This window comes from Protopterus annectens, chromosome 6.part0 (genome assembly GCF_019279795.1).
Source record: "Protopterus annectens isolate FY-2018-M chromosome 6.part0, PAN1.0, whole genome shotgun sequence".
NCBI classification, from domain to species: domain Eukaryota; kingdom Metazoa; phylum Chordata; order Ceratodontiformes; family Protopteridae; genus Protopterus; species Protopterus annectens.
The window spans coordinates 664,449,208-664,468,912 of NC_056737.1; the positions used below are offsets into that span (position 1 = coordinate 664,449,208).

Consider the following 19,705-nt stretch of genomic DNA (forward strand, 5'->3'; position numbering starts at 1 on the left):
AGAATAAAAACTTAAAAAGCTTACAAATCATGTAGCATTTATTAAAGAACTAACTGTTGTCATTATTGCTATCACCAGTAACCACAAATAGGTTTGTACCACATCATAAACATATGCACAAATTCTTTATTTTTAATTTGAAAATACAAAATGTGTAATTAAAGATATATCACACACATATCACACGCACACACACACACACACACACACACAGACACACACACACACATCCATACCGTTACATTTTTAATTGTATATCTTGCACAGTGGCCAGCATACAACACATTCAGCAGAGATGTGAAGCCCTATCTGTGACCCAGATGACTTAGGATCACCCAGCAGCTCTGGTGCAGGAGGAGCTGGTCAGTGATGGGTCTGAGTGTCCCATACCAGCTCACCCATGCTGAGGGGAAAGAGGTAGTCCTGCCTACTGCAGTTCTAGCACCTACTGGAGAGTGAGAGTGATAGAGAAAGAGAGAGGTATAAATAGCTCAGTGTATGGGTAGGGATGTGCACATGTCAATGCCAAGCTGTATCTGAGTGGCAGATTTCATGAATTTCATGCAGAAATGTGCATGCTCAGAGGGAATGCCTATCAGGCTCCTCTGTTTGTGAGAATGCACTTCAGCTGCAGGAGAAGGGGTTAGGATCAGAAACAGACAATCCCTCATGGCTACCCAGATGAATTCAATGCTGCAACCAGCTCTCGCCCCAGTGATGAGGAAAGAATGGCCACATTCATAATGTGGGCTAAATGCTTGGCAGGCATGTTGGGGAAGAAGCACAAAAGAGATACATTATCAGTTATCAGTGTAACAAAAAATACAGATTATGTAAAATCCAGAAGTTTTTATTATCTTTTTTTTTCTTTTTCTCTTTCATTTCTACTAAGCTTTTTTTTTGTTCCAGTCCTAACAACCATGAAACTTCCCCCACTGGACTTGAGCCCATTTGGTCCCCTATAGTTGTCAACTGCCAACAAATGTGAGTTAAGAGCCTTCTGGGGGGGGGGGCATCCGTCAGGCAGCCAGGAAGGTAGCTTGTGCACCTGCTAGCATGTTGGCTAGGAGAGCATTTCTATTAGCAGTAACTCCATCCCTGAGTGGTGAGCATGTGATTTTCTTCACTGGAGAGGCCCAAGTGTCTTTCCCCTTGCAGGTATAAGCTTCTGCATACAAACTATTAAGGTTATCACCAGGCAGTGGCTTGGTGAAATAAATGCCACCCCAAGTCTGTGGCTTACATTGGTCCTCATCCTCTGAGGGAACATAGCACTCTGCAGCCTGTTCTGCCCTACCCTCCATCCCCCTCCCCCAAGAATGGGCATACCCATCCTCTCCTGTGGTCTCCTTGGCCATAATATGAGCTTTACCCCTCTACTTTGTGGGAGCTGGCTACTAGTTTGTTTGTTTGTTTTTTCAGAAACTAAAGTAAGGCAAAGAAGAGAATTTCATTTTGAAAGAAATGTGTATACAGGTTCAATGGATCTTAATTATGGTGCACGGAATTTACAAAAAATGTAATATTACCAAAATACTTTTCAGTTAGAGATTATAAAAGCTATTCCAAAAATCACTTATGAAGTGTTGCAAACATTCTACCCAGTGTCTGCCTTTATGTTCAGTATTTTATTGTCATTTTGTCTAAAAGGCATGAATGTTTTATACATTGTCAGATCTTGGTTATTGGAATGCAGCTTTAAACAGCATTTTTTCATAATTTTCAATACATATTTCCCATTTATAACTGTACTTGTGTGCAACACAGGAATCGTGTCATTATCCCAAACAAGAAGATAAATGCAACCTTAAAAACATTTTAGCTATATTAAAGAAATATCTGCATGTATCAAAAGTAAAATAAAAAAAGTTACACTTACCTGAATGCACCCTGTGGATGGCAGACTGCTGATGAAATATGGGTCCAAGCTCCAGTGATTTTCTTTGTTAGCATGCTAGGGTTGTTTTGTTTTATTTTGGAGGTTTAATTGAGGACCTTTATCTAACTCTGCAGTGGAGTTTACCACCTGTTGTTTTTATGTATTTGTCTGATATTTGTATTATTATTTTGACAGGCTATTGTTCCTGTACAAAGTATTTGTGATAAGGGAAATATGTTTGTCAAATTGACACTGCAACTGCACAGCTCTTCCTGGATGATATGTTATCTTGACAATTTTACTGCAGTGTTTTGTGTAGAAGAGATTTTGATATGTCTTACTGTGATCACTAGCAAATAAATGGCAAAACTGGCATCATGAAAGTGATATCCATTACTTGTGAGGGTTCCCTGAATGTTGTCGATCCAGTTCTGATTTTGTCTGATGCCGGTCTCCTCAATTGCTTGATAAACTTTGTCTGCAGAGATTCTTAATCAATATTTGTCTGCAGAGATTCTTAATCAATATATTGCTTTTCAGAACACAAGAGAAACTGTTTCTTTTGTTTTATAATGAAATATAACTGTATATGTTTGATAATCCTTGGATTTTTGGTGCATTTATATACCACACTGGTGGAGAATGCTAACATTTTTGCTCATCTTTTTTTTGGCAAAAGCCCAGACCTTTACTCTTCAATCTCACACAAAGTCTGACTGTTTGGGTACTTTTACCATGCTCACTTCCTGTGTTGTTCCTAACTGGCCCATCCTGTGGTATATCCTATTTTGTTGTGGAGTGACCCTAAGTCATATTTCCCTAAATTTTATGATGTATATAGTCGACAACACATGCAAACCATAGCCACCACTGAGGATATGGTGTCCTTCACCAAGACTGTGTCAATGTCAAAGACAGCTACACCACAGAAAATTTGACCAGGGAAGAAAACATTGTGGCATACATGGTATCCTTTGGAACTAGGCCCACAAGAGGAGTCAGGACCAGAGTGACTGAGTTAAAATCTTCTCAGCATAATTTACTCAGGAACCTTAAAAATCTTTCATGGATGTGGAAGGAACTGCTTACCAGCACTCTGAAAATATAAAGAAAGCATGGTTTTGCTAAGTCAGTGTTGCCTATGAAATTTAAGATCAACACCTTCTTAGCCAAGCAATTTTTTTCCTAAGAAAATGTCAATATCTCAGGTATGTAATCTAAAACATTTACTTAAGCTGTGGGTAGATCATGAAATGTTAGCCACTAATAATTTTTAATGGGATTTTTCTGCTTTTATATGAAAGTGAGTGTTTCATAGTGACCCTAAGTGTACTGAAAATGTTACTGTACAGGTACAGTGAGATTATTATGCAGTGAAAGTATGTTTAAAATGGAACAGTCTAAACTTCTAAAGCATGCGTCAAAATCTCATAACAAAGGAAAAGTATAAACTGTATGTTTGGAGGTTCATAGTTTCTTAGGAAAATGCTAGATAGTCTATAGACAATTACAACCATATTCTAAAGATCCCCCCAGTCTCAAGGAAGGTAAATCAAGCTAGACCAGGGAAGAATTTGAGACTGCCCATCCATTTATATAAGTCACCTTGAAGGTATCAAGGGCACTATTCTGCTTGCCATATAGTGAAAGTCTCTTCCCAAAGTGCCAGATATGCCTGGATATAAACTGATTATGTAAATATGTCTCATGTATATGATGATGAAAGTTTATAGTCTTTATCCAGGTTTTTGGACAGAGAAGCTTGTACAAGACCAAGTACAGACAGAAGACGTCTAATTTGTCTGAATAGCTGAGTCTCCTGAGGCCACTGACCTTTTAAATTAGGAATCTCTGAGGTCTCAAGTTTTGTGATATGTTTAGAGAACTACGTCATGAGGGACATTATGTAGAATAATGGGTCTGATGAGAGATGTGTAAATCGGAGTCAAGATGACTTTGGATCTAAAAAAGATGACTTTGAAATTAGATATAAGGCTTTCTGAACTACTACAGAGACCTTATGCTCAAAAGAGAAATTCTAAGCAAGAGTGCCTAGATTCTTTACAACAGGGATATGACATCTGTATGGTATGATGTGGATTTTTTTTTTTTACTAAAATGAACTTTACTATATTTGTCCATGTTTCATTTAAGACCATTTTCCTTGTATCAACTGTTAACATAATCTAACCTGTGCTGGAACAATAGTGAGTCAGTGGAGGAATGAGTAGTTGCACAGAATTTACCCTTATCTGCAGATGTAGATAGTGATAGACCATGAGTGTTGACTTGAAGGTCTTGGAAAGTGATGTCAAATAGGAAGGACCATATATGGAGCCTTGTGATGCATTACTGATAACTTATTTTTCTTTTCAGAAGTGGCAGGCACATTTTTTTTAAATGTGTGAAAGGGGGTCACATACCTGAATTTTGTACTGGTAATGATAACACTTTTCTACATGTGAAAACTGTAACATATGTATAGCATATTGCTAATGATGTTATACATCTGTGATGTGTTCCACCTGGGATGATATAATCTTTGGGAATAGGAAATTTACACCGGGCCTGGCATCCATGTCCCTTATGGACAGAGGTAGCTTATAAATGCTCGCAGGACATCATTATTCTTCTGGGAAAACATGGCTAGGCTTAGAAAGGCCCCTTGGGTCATTAGCCTATTAACAGTCTATGAATCTATGACTATATGAATCCATGAACAGTGTGCAGAAATAGCAGTCAGCTTTTTGTTTTTGTACTACAACAAAGATAGTTAAGAAAAATGTCTACATTGGCGGTAGGGAGCCGCAGAGACTTCTAGATGTATTTATTTATTTATTGAATTGTTAAGTTTATTGCTGTTTGTTCACTGGGTGAGTGGACTGGTCTAAAAGCGACTACCTTCTGGATTTAAGTATCTTTGCTTTTTTTCACTTAAAATAGTTTCTGTAGCTTACCTTGAACTAGCCTGAACTGTTTTTTAACTGATTGCTGCATTATTTTAAAATCTGCACTTAAAGTTACATTTAGTCGAATTTGATCGAAAGTTTGCTTGTTTGTTTGTTTAATTTAACTGTGGAGGCTGCCCACTAAAGTGTGCTAGCCTGTGTAACTTATTTATCACTGTTTCTGCATTTTCTGTGTGTTTCTACTAAAAACAAAAACAAAAAATAATCCTTGTTTTCCCGCCTTCCTCGACTAGTTTAGACCAGTTTACAGGCATTGCTGTATTCTGGGCTGTGGTGTAGTTCCTGTGTTGTCCATTACCTTACTTGGATAGAAGGAAGTTTCTTTGCTCACCAGTGGGAGTGGGGAGCCTTGAGCAGCCTACCTGTCCTTGGGGGAAGTGACCTCAGCACAAGAAGCTGTAGTAATTGGTTGTTTGGGACCATTTCCAGCTCTTTTGTAGATCACTGTTTAAAATCCGCGTTTGCACGGCTTTGCGCGGTCGTGCACATAGCGCAGCGCCGGTTAAACAAGGTTAAACTTTTTCTGGCTCTGCCAAGTCTGTTCTTCAAATTTTCCCTTAAGGAAGCTCTACTCTTAGTAAAACCAGACTACTCACTGTATTATAAGCCTAGCACTTGTTCTCAATACTTCTCTACTAAGTAAGCACTCTCGTACTAAGTAAAGCACTACATCTACTTACCACCCCTGTGAATACCCACTTCCCTTAAAGGTATACCACTCCCTTATACTGTTCTAGCATGTCGATTGGTAGATTACTGGCATCGTCTCCAGTTCAGCTGATCAATCTGGGCATCTTGAGACAATGCTACAATTGTCTCATGTACACAGACAACCCTCTCCTCCTCCCAACAAACACAAATACATGTGAGAGATGCAACTATACAGCCAAACTGGAGGCTGAACTCTCTCAACTCAGGGCTGGCATGACCAGACAGGAGGAGATGGCAACCACACACACAACAATCCCAGTCCCACATAGACCCACCACAACTGCAAACCAAACACATAAAAACACAACGACATACTCGGAGGCTCTAATAAAAAACTTACCAAAACAACAGAGGCTCCCAAAGCAGACATCCAAAAATCCACCACCTCAAAACAAAACACATGCAACACATACTTCAATAAATCAGTGTGTCGACCAATCGCAGCCCTTAAGGCCAAACACCTTGCCTGATACACTAGTAATAGGTGACTCCATAGTCAGATACACTGATGTCCCACTGACCAGGCTGAACAAGGAGAAGGTGACTGTGAGCTGTCTATCGGGAGCTAGGATCCGCCACATAACACACGCACTCAGGTCACTCCAAAGCAAGTACAAATATGACTCCGTCATTGTCCATGCTGGTGTGAATGACCTGAGACGTACCTCCCTGGACTACATGAAAAGAGACATAGAGGAGCTCTCCGATTATGTAGCCCAGGCTGGTATGACCCTGACCCTGAGCAGCATCTTGCCCTCACCAAGAATGATACCACAATACAAAGACAAGATGATCAGCTTTAACAATTGGCTCAAGTACTGGTGTCATTCTAAGGGGATCCAATGTCTGTCTGCCTGGGATGATATGTTGGACAAGCCACGCTGCTTCGCAAGGGATGGCTTACACCTGTCACCACTGGGCTTCCTGATATTGGCTAAGGCTCTTGCCACCCCCATAGTGCCTTTTTTAGGCAAGGCTCAAAAGACAAACCCACCTCCTTAGAAAACAAAAATGGAAACGCCAGAAGTCTAAACCTCAAGATGCAGGCACTTGATGCACTCCTCAGCATGGAGAACATCGACGTCTGTGCAGTAACTGAAACCTGGTTCAAGGCTCCTGAGAGCACCCCAGCGCTACCAGGCTATACCTCGTATCATGCTTTTCGGCCCCAAAACCCGGGCCAAACCACAAAGGGAGGGGGAGTGTCCATATTCATAAAGGACACCCACACCTCCAGGTTAGTAGCAACACATGAAGCATCAGAGACCATACAGGTGCAACTAACCATAGGCAAAACTGCTATACAACTGGTAGCATGTTACAGACCACCCTCCCAATCTCAAGAACCACACTCAGCCTTCCTGAAGACATTGGAGGATATGAATGCATCACAAAATACCATCATACTGGGAGACTTCAACTACCCAAACATAGATTGGGTACATTATTCTAGCCCTAATACCCTAGCCCAAAGGTTCCTGGAATTCATAAATTCAAATGCACTGGAACAACTAGTCACCTCTCCCACTAGGGGAGATAATATACTAGACCTGATCATCACAAACATGGGGACAAAATGCTACACACCGGAAGTATACCCCTCACTAGTGAGATCTGACCACAAACTAATCACCCTGGATATACATATCCCACCTCCACCCCCAGCACAAAAGACCACAGTGAAAAACTTCTCAAAAGCAGACTTCACTCTTCTTAAAACTGAGATGGTATCCTTTAAGCCCACTGTGCCAGTGGATACCACATCCCACAATGCCGAATCCTTCACAAATGCTTTCTATGGACATCTCCAAGAATGCATGGATCATGCAATCTCAAACAAATCCAAGTCCCTCTCCACCAAAAGTAAGCGTCCTGTCTGGTGGACCTCAGCCATAAACAAATTGTATAACAAAAGAAGGAAGCTACTGCATGTCAGAGCAAAATCCCATGAAGGGAAGACATCTCTGATCATCATTAGCAGAAAACTACGTTCTCTCATAAAAACATCCAAGGCAAACTTTGAGAGAAAAATCGCTAAGGACACTAAAGATAACCACAAGGCCTTCTTCAGCTATGTTAGAAACCTGGGCAGAAACCCTCAGATATGCTCAGAGTTGGTTCACAACAACAAAAAATACACTGAACCCACAGATATTGCTAACATTCTGGCTGACAGGTTCAGTGCAAATTTCTCGCCTCCTTCACCCCCAAAAGAAGAAATACTTATCCCAGCTGAATGTAATCTCCCTGTCATCTCAGATGTCCAAGTGAGAGCCACCTTAAACAGAGCAAAAAACACAGCATCAATGGGACCTGATGGTATCCCGGGGTGCGTGTTACGTGAACTCCAAGAGGAGCTAAACCCATACATAAAAATGCTATTTAACCTTAGCCTGACTTCGGGATATGTACCTGAACACTGCCGTACAGCAACAGTGGTCCCACTCCACAAGGGGGGTGCCTCTACAGACCCTGGAAACTACCACCCCATAAGCTTGACTAGCCTAGTCTGCAGAGCTATGGAAAGAATCATTATGGAACTCATAAACGGAGACATAGGGAACCTACAGACGCTTGACCCCACCCAGTTCGGCTTTGTAAAGGGCAGATCCTACCTTTTAAACCTGGTTGACTTTTTTGAAACAGTCACTAGAGCCATTGATGAGGGCAAAGCAGTCCATACAGCATACCTGGACTTGGTTAAGGCCTTCGACACTATACCCCACTCAGGCATCATAGATAAGCTAAACAGCTTAAAAGTAAACCCTTATGTCACTAGATGGGTTGCAAACTGGCTAAAGGACTGAACCCATAAAGTTAAAATTGCCGGAGCAATGTCTGACTCAAAGCCAGTCACAAGTGGTGTCCCACAGGGATCTGTCCTGTGACCCCTCTTGTTCGGCATTTATTTCTCAGATGTTAAAGCAAACATGGGAGGGCTGTGGCTGACAAAGTTCGCAGATGACTGCAAACTAGGCGCCATAGTCGATACACCAGCAGATACACACATCCTACAAAAAGGCCTCACTGAAATGGACAACTGGTGCCGTAGTCACGGCCTTAAACTAAATGCCAAAAAAGTATAGTCATCCCTTTTGGAAAAAACAAAGTACCCACAAATTATCACATAGACAGCAACCCACTGAGTACGGAAAAAGTAATCAGAGACCTAGGGACCCAAGTAGAGAGCGACCTCTCATTTGACACCCACGTTGCCAAAGTGGTTAGAAAAACATTCTACCTTGCACACCTCATCATGAAGGGTTTCACATCCAGATCCAAGGATGTCATTGTACCCCTATATTCCTCCCTCATCAGACCCATGATTGAGTACAATGCCCCATTTGGTATGTACCTCACCTGGCACTTGCAACAGCTGGAGAGACCACAAAAGTACCTCACCAAAAGAATCAAGGGTCTCCAACATATGTCTTATTCTGCCAGACTAAAGAAACTTCAGCTCTATTCAGTAGCATACCGCCTGCTCAGAGGTGATCTCTGCCTGACGTACAAGGCCATGTCCAACCAGGATCTGATGGACATGCTCCACCTCAAAAAATCCAAATCCATCAGGACCACGAGAGCTAAAGACTTAAACCTCGGCACAAGTATGAATAGGACATGCTGGAGGGATAGATTCATAACCCAAAGGCTTCCCATGCTTTGGAACAGGATCCCAGTTTGTATTAGGCAGAGCCCCTCACTGACTCTCTTCAAGAGAAATCTTGATGAGTGGATGGGAGATCGTAAGTTTACCCCATGGGGTCACATCTGTGTCACTGCTAGACAGGGGCACAGTAAACTAATTCTATTATATAGGAGACCTTCACTGTGTCACTACTAGATAGAGGCACAGTATTCTTGATTTATTCTGTACATTTTTGTACCATTTCATGGGGTGGCAAAAGCCACATCACTATGGCTAGGCTTACAAATGCCCCAGGGCAGATAGCCTAGTACTATACTATGAAACTATGAAACTATGAAACTATGACAGGAGCTCAAGGGGTTGATTCAGACAGCCTTTATGTAACAAGAAGATGCGTGCTTTAAACAAGCATTATCCCATCATCCCACCTGAAATCCAAACTACATTTGGAAAGACACGCTGTTCCTGTAGTTCCCAATTTAGCATGTGATATAAGCAAGCAATAATGCCTGACAGGGTGTGTGTTAATGTGTAATTAACACCTGCTCAGAGGTGTTATGAGGCCTGATGCTGCAGGTGGAGTGCACATTAACACACACCCTGCAGGGCATTATTGCACTAAGACAATATGGTCTCTGTAAATCTGTTGTGTTTTACTTGCTTATTTATTTTTTTAAGTGCTATATTATTTTTTTTTAATATATTTTTAATGTAAAATAGTTCCTCCGCCTACTGTTTCAAACTTGCTGTAGTATATGTTAATGGTGTTGGAGGAAGCATTTTACATCAAATATATATATAAAATAATATAGTGCTTAAAAAATAATAAGCAAGTGAAACACAACAATTTTACATACAGCCCATTCTCTCTCCCATACACACATACACAGTCTCTTCTGCTTTCACACACATACATATATACACATTCACTCACACAAGATCTGTCTTATCATCTTTCTCAGTTTCTCACAGTCTCCAGCTGCTTTTATACACACATTCAGTCTCACTCTTTCTCGATCTCTCACACACAGTCTCCTCTGCTTACATACATACATTCACAAACACATCACTTTTGCTCTCTCTCTCATTCTCTCGCTCTCTCCATCTCTCCCTCTTTCACACACACACACACACACACACACACACACACACACACACACACACACACACACACACACACACACGCACACACATACCTTTTTGTTGTCTTCTTTTTAATATTTTACACTTGCTAAACAGCAAAAACCCTGCTTACTGAGCATAAAATAATGGCAGTCATTCCGTTTCCTCAGTCCAAGCTACACGGCAGCTTGATAAGCTGCCATGAAGTAGCAGACTAATTTTTCACCGGCTGTTACATGTACATTAATACCCTGCTGGAGAACACTCGTTTTCCAATCAGGGTATTGATGTACAGTTTGCCCACTGTCTAATAAGGAAAGATTACCCCACTTTAGGATTTATTGAGCCAATGGAAAGAAAGTGTTCCTTTTGATAGACCACTTTATCGTTATGGGTGCTTGTTTCAGCAGTGCATATATATTATCAACATTGGAAAAAGAACCAGCAGTTGCATAAACCTACAGATGTATTTAACCTAACTGGAAAAAAGGGGAACAACCATCAGACACACATTCAGAATTTACATGCCCCATAAAGATCAAAGAGCACAGTCAGAAATCCTTAAAGGTATTTAAATTTGGCTAACGTTACAACGAGAAGAGCCACCTGCACCATTTGCATAAATATATCAGCACATGCCTATGGCAGAGCAGTCTACAGGAACAGTGCCAGTGGAAGCCAGAAGTTGCATAGTAAAATATCGTTAACAGGAAGTGTTGCAAAGTGGGGAAATGGAGAAACTCTTGTAACTGAAGAGAAGGAATCATTCACTAAGAGGATGTATTCCAAAGAAACAAAGTTAGGAATATGGAAAATGCAGAAGTAAAATTCTATATTTTCTGTCAAGCTAGAATATAAAACATTGGAAATTGAAATTTCTAGGCAGAATGTGAGAGTAGGGAAGGCGAGATTAATAATATTTTACTAATATTATTTATTGATTGATTTATTAATGTATCACTGTTGACTGAGAAAGTCCACCAGGCAAAAAACATTTTCAGCAGAGGGCTGGGGAGAAAAGCACCAGCAGATACATTTAAGACAGTCATGACAAAGTACATTTTTTACAAAGCTACATTACATATATAGTTCTTAAGAACTCTATATACAAACAGGTAATTGTTCGGTAGTAAAACTATGACAATGCACAAGTATCGTTCTGTGGTGACATTACACATGATATTAAATTCCAACAACAAAGCATTTAGTATGCAAACAGTTCATGTGCAATATATGTGACAAGCAGACATCAGATATAACTTATAAGATATGACTAATGAGAGTTACAGTGCAGACATTAGGAATAAATAAAATTGGGGTAAGGAATGTGAAGCATTAGTTGGTTGGTAGGTAGACTGCATTTACAACTAGAGGGGAGAGAGGGAGGCATTGTACAGCTACTGAGTCAAAGACAGTAGGTGTAAAAATAATAGGTACTTACTGACATAGAACATTGTTATAAGATAGTGGAGGTGAGTATTTGAACAAAAAATTGATAGTAAGATGACCAGAAAGAATTTGAAATGTATTAGGTATGTTGTCATGATGTTCCAGGGTTTAGATACATAATGGGGAGTATATGAGTCATAATTATAGTAATGTGATAAATGAGGAAAAAACAGTACAGGATCCACATTATAAATCCATTTCTGCAATGTAAAGCAGAAAACCCTAGATGGGAAAGATTCTAGGTGAGGGGTTTCATTAAACAAGGAAAGAATAAAACCTGAAGATAAATTTTATTTCTGAGATACCTTTTACAGGAGGAACCTAGAAAAAAAGTGGGGGAGGTGATTGTTATCAGTCTCATTCTATTTTATCACACATTAATTTTCCGACATCATCCTACTATCCTGCACCACTTAAATTGTTCATTCAACAATCTTATATTTGCAGCAGTCAGCATTCATCTATCTGTGTAATCATCAGTCTAAAGAACCAAAGAAAAAGGAGATGGCAGTGTATACTGAGAGACAAAATAATCTTTATTAGAACCTGAACGATATTCCTGTTGAGTTAAAGGACCACCATACTTAACAGAATAAAGAGAATTGTATCAGGTTTACAAAGAAAAAAACATAAAAAATAAATTTGAAATAGCACTTAACACTAAATTCACTGGTCTGAGCTGCCTCTTTTCATAGAATAATTAGACATCAATAACTCAGTGCCTGCATTGGTAGGAAACACTGCCTCATTACAAACTGATCCTAAAGAAATTCCACAGTTGTTGTGCTTCTAGGCAAGCCAGATAAAATTTCAAAGGCACAATAAACTAATGATACTGAGCCAAGAAAAGGAACATACACATAGAGTTGTAGGAGAAGAAGCTCAATAAAACTTTCCCATTTCTTACCCATATTTTGAGTTACAAAATGATTTATTGTACAGAGTAAGTAAAGACGAACTGGGCATAGTACATCAACTATTAGTGCCCATACCTTTCAGAAGCCAAGTGATGTAATTAACAACTAGTAATGCACTAGGAAAACAGCCAGGAATGCAGAAGTATTGCTTGGATTGGGTGAAGGGGCAGCTGCCTCAAGCACAAAGAATTAGGTAGCATGATTAGTTGATCACTCGGTAATGCAGTATTTGTAATCAGTTCTGTACCAGCAGAATGTAGGAAACAGTTTACTACAGTCTTTTTTATTTTTTTGGCAAGGGCTAAGGGGCATCAGATAAGGGAATGGTATCAGATACTAGATGAACTCAGTATGGCTCTCTGGAAATGAATAAGACTAAAACACAGATCCTAGCAAGGTTTTACTGCCCAGGAATAATGAAAGAAGCTGCAAAATGTTGGAATGTATGACCCGAATGCCAGATGGTAGCCTTTCAAGCAGGCTACAAACTCCTTTAAATCAACTATCTATCACAGAAGTATAATTTGAATTTATTCTGTGAAAATTGTTGGACCATTGGTAGAATCCAGCAATGAGTTCTGATGTAATTTGGTCATTTTCAACTACACAACTAAGTGCCCTGTGGCTATTACCTTACATAAGGCTAATACTAGAACTATATGTAAGGAGTTAACATTATTATTTCCAGCATAAGAATTCATAAATAACTACTCACTGACTGTGAGACTCCATTTATGTCCAGAATAATGCAGTGACTATGCCAACATTTTAACCAAACGCTAAAGTCAATGCTGAGGCAAGTTACTGAAGAAGATGGTAAAAGCATGCTTCCTGTTTGCCGTTAGATAATTATCACAAGCATCAAGAGCAGTCAATTCTTCTGAGTTATTTTATGGAGGTGGACTGTTAGACATTGTCACAAAAGCTTGGGAGGAAGAGTGCCTCCTGCACTACCTTACTCAAGTAGGCAAACCCTAATCCTACTCCAACTCTCACCCTACATTTTATGTTGTAAAAAAACTTTGCCTAACAGTACTACTTAACAAGTCTCTCTCACACACACCACACTTAACATATCCCACTACCAAAACATAACACAAAACCTTTCCCCTATCCTAAGTGTTACTCACCTGGGAGCACTCACATATACATACATGTTAATCGTTGTAATTCAGTCTTGCACATCTTCAAACCAGCACCTCTTTTATCACACATTAATTTTCCTACATTGTCGTACTATCCTGCGCCACTTAAATTGTTCATTCAACAATCTTATATTTGCAGCAGTCAGTATTCATCTATCTGTGTAGTCACTCCTCTTCTACTCAAACCAAGTGTTCAACCAAATGTGTGTGTGTGTGCGCATGTGTGTGTGTAACACACAGATACACACACACACACACACAAAAACATACACCTAATTACAAACTAATATATCAGAAAACAGGAAACAGGCAACTTCAGTTTATCACACCATAAGCTCCATACCTCAAAAAGGATTCAAATCAGTCCATTCAGATAAAAACAACTAATTTATTACAAAAAGTAATTTAAGTGCTTTCATCACACATACAAAGAAGAGACTTCTTCAGAAATAAAAAGCATACACAAATCAAGTCTTTTATAGTAATTAATTAAATTGAAAAAATAACTTCTCATCAACTAATTACATCCCTGTCAATATTTAAAGACATATTTACATTTGTGAAAGAAAAAATAAAATAACCAAACATTAAAAAAATACAACATGCATAAAGTACTTCATAATAATTCTAAAGCTCTCTTCTTAAGAACAGGGGTCAGCGAAATATATTGATTAATACCTGGTGGTATATTAGAATGCAATTTAATAATCCAGTAAAATTCTCTTAACTCTAAAGAAAGCTCTCACCACCCACCTCTAGGTTTCATTGGTACTTGTTCCAGAATACCAAACTTAAAACTTGTAAAATCCTGACACTAAAGTGAATGTTTATATAATGAATTGTTGATATTCCCTTTTGCAATTACATAGAGGTGTTCATAAATTCTAGTTTTAAACTTCATTTCTGTCTTCCCTATGTAATAACTTCCACAGGTCTGGCAGACTGAGATGTATACCAGACCTTTGGTATTATAGTTACCTTTCATGAGATTAACCTTGAATCCCACATCCCTTAAAATTATGTAGGTAGACTCTATTATATAGGGGCATTGCCTACAAATTCCACATTTAGTGGTACCTTTGTCAGATAGAAATGTGATCCAGTACACTATTTACTAAAAGATTCATGGGATTTTTTTAAACAAATATTAATCATTCATGGTTTTCAAAGGATTGTTGCTTCTCTACAATAGATGTAATAGACTTATTTACATCAATCCCTCATGATGAAGGTTTATAGTTATTTGATGAATCAACAAGGGCTTTAATAAATTTTAATGACAGACTCATTAACTTTGTAATGATGGGAATGGAGTTTATCCTTAAGAACAATTTCTTTTTTGTTTGAGGGGGAACACTACAAACAGCTTAAAGGTATTGCAATGGGAGCAAACTGTGCCCATTTGTACATTAACATAGTGTTATATGTGTGGGAAGAAAAATTTGTTTTTAACACATATTTCCCCGCAAAATGATGTACATACTTAAGATTTTTGGATGATACCTTTATTTTATGGAAAGAGACAGATGACCAACCAACTCTGTTTCTGGAACACCTCAATGGCCTGTGTACATATTTTAAGTTTACTTCAACAGTTTCTGATAATTTTATTAATTATTTGGATGTCACACTTACTAAGAATAATTTGCACAGGATGGTCAGTTCTAGAGTATTTAGAAAACAGACTTTTTCAAACAACTATTTAGATTACAAAAATCTGTCACCCTAATTTCACAAAACTAAATATTTTCAAAGGACAATTAGTAAGGGCAGCATGTATGTGTTCAGACATCACAAGTTTTAAATCAAAATTGATATTATTATGAATAATTTTAAAAATAGAGGTTACTCTAATAACCTGCTTGTTTTTATGGTGTGATTCACACTGAAGTGCCTGTTTGCTGTTTTTACAAGTTTTTTCTTGGGCTCTTACATCCGCGTATTTTTTGTTTTAGCAGAAAACAGGAAACATACAAAATAACAAAAGAACCACAGCAATTCAGAGATGAGCTCAGAGAATCTCTCTTTTTCCTATTAATTTATCTTTATTTATTAATACTGTAAAATATGTAAAATATAATTACTAAATCACTAAATTAATAACTATCAAACATGGCATAAAGCTATTATATTATATATGGATCAGGTTTGAGTTATGCAAGGATTATAGAGCCATACATAAAAATCACATGACCAATATATTATAGTTATTTTTGACATTATAACAAGAATACAGGACATATGACAAATCTTTCATTTATATACTTACAAAAACAATGAAGCAACTGCCAGATGAATAGAAAACCATATTTAATGTGTGGGGTAACAGTTCTCATAGTCTTCCCAAAGCAAATAACTAACTCTCTGCATCCATTAATTTATCAAACCAGCTTCAAGACAGGTACAGCTCAGAGAAAACTGCTAGTTTTGGTTTTGTGGTATAATGTATTGTCAGTTTGGCTCATTCAGTTTGATTTTAGGTAATTATAACATATGTAACTAATCCCATGCAATTATATCATTAACTGACCATGCTGTCAATATATCTTTCATATGGCAAAACCTCAAACTTTTGTGCATTCTAAAAATGGATGAATTACTGATTTGCAATGCAAATAATGTTACCTGGTCAGCATATCTGCTCTCAGGTCCATCTGGAATGTAAATTCCCAGTTCATTCTTCACATATTCATCATGGGACCAATAACAATAATCGAACACAAATGTTTTCTTCTTCTTCGCATTTTTAGGGTCAATAATTTCAACATTGTTTCTTGTCATTGAAATTATACATTTGCTCTGCAAAATCTTCTCTCTCTTAAAAAAAGTGGGGAAAAAAAGATAATTTAGAACAATCTGATTAACCGGACTACACACTGATCACATCTTATATTGATACCTTCTTACTTGCTCAAATGTTATCAGCGGTTCTACTTGCTAGATATTTGCATCAAAGAAACCTAAACATGAATCGAATACTTTTCTATCATATTTATTAAATTAGATACGCTATTTCATTCTGAATGCTGATCTGTGATTAATTCTTTCAACAGCTAAGCAGTCTTCTTCCTCAAGTAATATTTTTCAGAAACTGTTAAAACAGATTCAAGAACAATTAAAATAAAAAAGTCTTGAATGTATATTGATCTATAATTCATTCATTCATTCATTCATTTACACCTTTTCTTTATCCACTCATCCTCTTTAATGTCAGAGTTGAGAAAATGGTAAACTTGGTATTCAGTAGACTAAAGACTGAGAACCAAACCTAAGTGGGAGACCAGTTTATCAAAGCGTACATAGAAACAGCAATGTGTGGACACACACACACACACACACACACACACACACACACACATACACACATACCTCGTGCAATTTAGCAGATCACCATTTCACCTTCTGACATGTCTTTGGGATGTGACAGGAAACTGGACAATGTACAGTAAAAACAGATGTAGGCATAGGAAGGCCATGCAGGGTCCAAAGTGGAGGCACCACAGCCTAGAAGTAAACATCACTAACTACTGCATCACTAAGCCATACTTGGCTAGTACAGGACTCAGTAAGTGAGGATCAGCTCTTCTATGCTGGTGGGGAGGAAACATTATGAATCATCATGTACTCATCTAATAGAAGAGAACACGGTATAGTTCAAAGTATTGTTTGCTAGTGAGGCTGTCATAAAGTTCTTAGCTAAATTCCTAATGCAAAACTGCATGTAGTAAAATTCAAAATGCCTTCTAAAAGACAGGATTGCATCTCTAGCTACAGTACAATAATATTTTAGAGCTAAGATCCACTACCATCTGGAAGAGACAGACAAATTTGTGCATTCTTCCCCAAACCAGAAAATGTCCCTTAAGCCTTGTTAACTATAGACAAGCTTTGCTCATCATGATGATACAGAAATGTATGCAGAGTGGTTAGCCAAACATGTGTGGTCTGTACTCCAAACTGTGGTATGCCAAATATCATTTGGTAAAGAAAGGATACAAGTAACTGGTTAAAAGTTATCTTCACATTTTCCTGAACAACTAAGATTAATGAATTACCCAATCAAAAAATCTTCACAGAAGGTTGAAGGGTTATTATCTATGAAATACTGTGCATAGTACGAGTTTTTGATGTCTTCCAATAAGAATGTTCTATAGGAATAATTTGGACAAGATGTGCCTCCGGTCATAAATAAAGATGCAATGAGAGAAAAAGTAGTGTTATTCCTAGTCTCCCTCCAATGTATATTATCAACTAATGTCCTCTAACTGACCATCACACCACATGGGTGAAAAGGCTAATGAGTATAGCTAGAGTAAATAATAGCATATGCATATGCTTGCTGTGCCCTTTTATCTATCCCACAAGTTTATCCAGTCTCACAATGTCCTAAGCAAACTTAAATACACTGTGTAGCCTAAGCAATACTTTCCTAGAGCTGAGCTTTATCTATAAAATACACCAGTAAATTTTATCAAATATACAAATTCCCCTTCCACATCTTATGAATTAATGCTGAGTGCTATTGCAAAGGAATATGCTCAGATGTCTGCACCACACTAGATAAGAATCTATGGGCACAGTGTGATAAAGTAACAAGAAAACAACAAAAGGGCACTTGACATGATGGGATTTTTTACTTTTAAAAGGTGGCCTTTAACTTTTAAAGAGTAGAATAGCAGAATATTCTTATGCAAGTAGTGTTTACTCAAAGTTTTAAACACATTGTTGGTGAAATGACCGTAAAGAATGTGATGTTAGATTCTTACTTTTCACAAATATTGAACACATCTTCTGAAACACAAAGGAAGTAAAGTGAGCTGACCAGCTAACAATAATTATATAAAAGTTTTTTCTGAGATGCTTAGAAGAGAAATGAAGAGAGCAGAAACACTTGTAGATTTCATAATGTTAGTTAGCTCAGATGAAGAAAAGTAGACGGATTAGCACTCAAAATGTGAAAAGAAAAAAACATGAACAAAGGGTAAAGTCAGTTACCAGTGTGATTATGGGACAATTAGAAAGACAGCAAAGAATCAAAAAGCAAAATGTCCTAAGGTAGTTTATTGGGTACCCCGAAACAAAATAAGTAAGTTATTCAGGATGGTAGATGATTCTAGAATTTCTGAGTTTAAGTTTTTAGGCATAAAGGAAGTATAAATAACCACATTATATGAATCCAGCCAGTCAGCCCAGTACAAAGGAAACCACCAACGAATTTCTCCATAAAGGAAGTGCACTGCTTAGAAACGGATTGAAGAATAACAAAGGTAATAAAAGAAACTTATGAATTGTAAAAATACAGTACTGTTTAATATGGAAATTATATTGTTTTGCTATATTTGTGGAATACATTTATACCGGACATAGATTATTTTGTAACTTAAGGTATGGCTGACAACACATTGAAATGGTACAGGATTATAATGGATATAGTTTCTACATTTATAAAATAAAATTAGTTTGAGAAAGTAGTATGGCTCGTTTATTTTAGTTAGTTATCTTCTGGTGTCTGTATGGGTTGTCCAGGTAAATATGTGCAGCTTCAACCCAGTTCAGAAAGGTAAGCTGGCATTACAAAGATAAAAAGCAAGAACATACAGTACTTAGTTAAGGACACATATACAGTACAGAATCAAGTTATTAGGTTTCATATCTGTTAGGAACAAACATAAATAGGTAAAGTGTTGACACAACATGTCACATTAATAGACATTTGCATTTTCATGTTTATAACATGCGATCAAAGTAGAAATAATGCACGTTAAAATTGTGACCTGTCAAATTAGTAAAAAAAATATGTAAAGTAAAAGGTGATGAAGTAGAAGACACATTTCCCATTAAGTTGCCTATAAGATGGTCTTACA

General features: G+C 37.9%; 1 protein-coding gene across 1 annotated transcript in view; it reads right to left on the reverse strand.

Annotated features, from left to right (window-relative positions):
* The window catches only part of LOC122803875 (kinesin-like protein KIF28P), a 251,684-nt gene that overhangs the window by 227,593 nt on the left and 4,386 nt on the right, over positions 1-19,705 (reverse strand). The window contains exon 2 of the mRNA XM_044073555.1: positions 16,467-16,658. Coding sequence (XP_043929490.1) covers positions 16,467-16,658 — 192 coding nt within the window. The remainder of the gene's footprint in view (positions 1-16,466; positions 16,659-19,705) is intronic.